The 2792-nt window shown below is 41.8% G+C and overlaps 1 protein-coding gene across 1 annotated transcript; it reads left to right on the plus strand.

Moving 5' to 3' along the window:
• The first annotated feature begins 312 nt into the window (after nucleotides 1–312).
• On the plus strand, nucleotides 313–2576 carry LOC122026970 (pentatricopeptide repeat-containing protein At4g28010-like). The gene is made up of 2 exons (XM_042585738.1): nucleotides 313–1273; nucleotides 1436–2576. Exons 1-2 carry the CDS (start codon nucleotides 361–363, stop codon nucleotides 2368–2370), a joined length of 1848 nt encoding a protein of 615 aa, XP_042441672.1. The 5' UTR covers nucleotides 313–360; the 3' UTR covers nucleotides 2371–2576.
• The last annotated feature ends 216 nt before the right edge of the window (nucleotides 2577–2792 follow it).

Genomic DNA, 2792 nt, shown 5'->3' on the forward strand with positions numbered 1-2792 from the left:
TATATAGATGCTCGCTCGGCCTTCACTCGACCGCCTATATATTTTTCTTATCTTTCTTATTCTTGACCCCTTTTTTATTCGTCAGACCGACCTATCATAATCCATATCAATCACCATTATCATTCTAGTTAAAAGCGCATTACAAAAAATATCTTGATGACTTAAAAAAAAAGAATAATAATTAATTAAAGATCGTATTCAAAATTGGGAAATTATTAAAACACACATCTGATCTAACTTTTGAAAAAAGAATTCTATAAAAAAAATTAGGGAAGCTCAAGTTTTGCTTTTCTTAAAAAACATAAAAAGGCATCAAATTTCTTCTGGCCTTGGATTTGTCGGAGGAAATCAGGAAATCTCATGTCTCAGTTCAGATTTCTCACGAGCCGCCGCCGCCTGAGCGCCTTAACCTCCCTGTTCTCCCAATCCCCCGAACGAAGCTCGGTCTCCAAGCACGTCGCTTGTGCTGTCTCCAATCCAGAAGGGAAGCAACCGCCGCTGTTCTCACCCAAGGCAACTGCCCCCAATGTTCATGCTCTCGTTGATCTGATCGACTCCTTCCTGCAGGCTAAAAACCTCAAATCTGCTTTTTCGGCTGTGTGTTTGCTGTTCAAGAGCGGCCATGCGACGGACGCTTTCATTTTGAACCTTTTGGTGAAGGGTCTCTGCGAAGGCCGCTCCGTTTCCAAAGCCGTGCAGCTGTTCCGAGAGGTCGAGCGCAACAAGTGGATTTTTCCCGACGTCGTCACTTATAACACTCTCATCAATGGCCTGTGCAAGGAGAAAAGGATGGAAGAAGCCATGGAGCTATGGAGAGAGATGGCGTCGGGAACTGGTCCTGGCTGCTCCCCGGACACTGTCACCTACTCGACGCTTATGAATGGTCTCTCCAAGGCCGGAAGGGTGGAGGAAGCCATGTCCTTGCTGGATAACATGAAAAGGAGCGGGCTTGAAGCCGATGCGTATGGCTACTGTGCTCTTGTAAGTGGTCTATGTAAAGCTGGCTCCGTGGACAAGGCCCTGGATCTCTTTCACGAAATGTCCCTGAAGGAGGTACGCCCAAGCCCACGCCCACATTTGGTCCTTTACAGCAGTTTGATTCACGGTCTATCCAAGCTTGGACGTTGGAAGGAGGCTAAAGATATGTTATATAACATGGCGAGTCAGGGAATCCGTCCCGATGTCATAACGTATACTAGCTTGATCGATGGCCTCTGTAAAGATGGAAAGAGCTCTGAGGCCCTGAAGCTGCTAGGTCTGATGGTGGAGAAAGGTGAAGAACCAAGCATTGTCACGTATAACGTCCTAATTAATTATCTGTGCAAGGATAACCTGGTTGATGATGCTTTTGAGTTCCTTGAGAAGATTATCAGGGAAGGAAAATCACCGAATGTTGTTACTTACAATACACTAATCCAGGGTCTTTGCAATGTAGGCAAAACTGGTGAAGCATTGAAAGTGCTCGGTCAAATGCTTGATAGTAGATTTGGAGTTGAACCCGATTTGTGGACATTTAACACGGTTATACATGGACTTTGCAAGAGGCATTATGCTAGACTAGCCTTGAAGGTACAGAAGCTGATGGCACATAGAGGGTACACCTGTAATCTGGTTACTTTCAATATGCTACTCGACGGACTCCTCAAGACGAAGGACATTGAAGGGGCTATCTACTTGAAAGGAGAGATGGACTGCCTAGGACTGGAGCCTAACTCCTTCACATACAGCATCCTTATAAATGGGCTCTGCAAAATGGGGCATGTTGAGGATGCAGAAAAGCTACTTCGTGAAATGAAGGGAAAAGGATTTTGTCCTACCTTAATTGATTATAATTCTATAATGACAATACTGGCTAAGACAGATAGAATGGAGCAAGCACTGAGTTTATTCAATGAGATGCAGAAGCCTGATGTGGTTACCTTCACCATTTTAATTGATGCGGCATGCAAAACTGGAGATATGGATTTGGTAAACGACTTATTTGTGGATATGCGTCAAAGTGATATCACTCCTGATTCAGTTACATATTTTGTATTAATAAATGGATTTGTTGAATCTGGAAAAACAGATGAAGCTATCCAAATGTTGGAGCACATGAATGGTAGTGGATTAGTTCCAAATGTTAAAATATATGATTCACTTATACGTTGCCTCATAACAAAAGGCGATACTAGAAAGATTGTTAGCTTGCTTCATCAAATGGCAGCAAATGATGTGGCTCTTGATACAAAGTTCATGTCAACCCGTTTGGATACCCTGCCATTTGATGGAGAAGAGAAGACCCTATTGAAATCTTTGCCGAATTTCTCAAATGAATTGGCCGGAAGAACAAAATTCTCATGTCATGAATTGATGGAAAAGCTCCAATGATCTTGCCTTGAGCTCTGATTACCAGCTAGTGAGGCATCTTGAGTTGGAGAACGATTGTATGTGCCTTTTTCCTTTTCTTGCATACTAAACTTAGGACCAACACTTCACTGGATTAAGACTTTGTTGTTGGCTTTGCAATTTGTAGCAAACATTTGTATAGTTGGGAACTTGCGATCTCTTAACCTTTCCCCCCTTAAATTTTACTTCCGTATATTATTTGATCTTGGCCAACTTCATTCCTAGTTATTTCCTACATTACCTTGGTACTAGTATAAATTTAGTTTGCGTGCACATTTACAAATGAAGAAGAAAAAATACTTTAAATGGTTTTAGTCAAATTTTATTTCTCTTATCCGTTTGTAAAACCATGTTCAAGTAAACTAGCTATAGCCAATCTGTTTAATTTAATATTGAGGAGAATT

This window comes from Zingiber officinale, chromosome 10A (genome assembly GCF_018446385.1).
Source record: "Zingiber officinale cultivar Zhangliang chromosome 10A, Zo_v1.1, whole genome shotgun sequence".
Classification (NCBI taxonomy): domain Eukaryota; kingdom Viridiplantae; phylum Streptophyta; class Magnoliopsida; order Zingiberales; family Zingiberaceae; genus Zingiber; species Zingiber officinale.

What these genes read in the sequence shown, in the direction of transcription:
- LOC122026970 (XM_042585738.1), top strand. Translation starts at nt 361, where the DNA reads ATGTCTCAGTTCAGATTTCTCACGAGCCGCCGCCGCCTGAGCGCCTTA. An exon ending in AGGTCTGATGGTGGAGAAAG is followed by an intron (nt 1,274 to 1,435) that starts GTGAAGAACCAA and finishes TTTGCAATGTAG; the next exon opens with GCAAAACTGGTGAAGCATTG.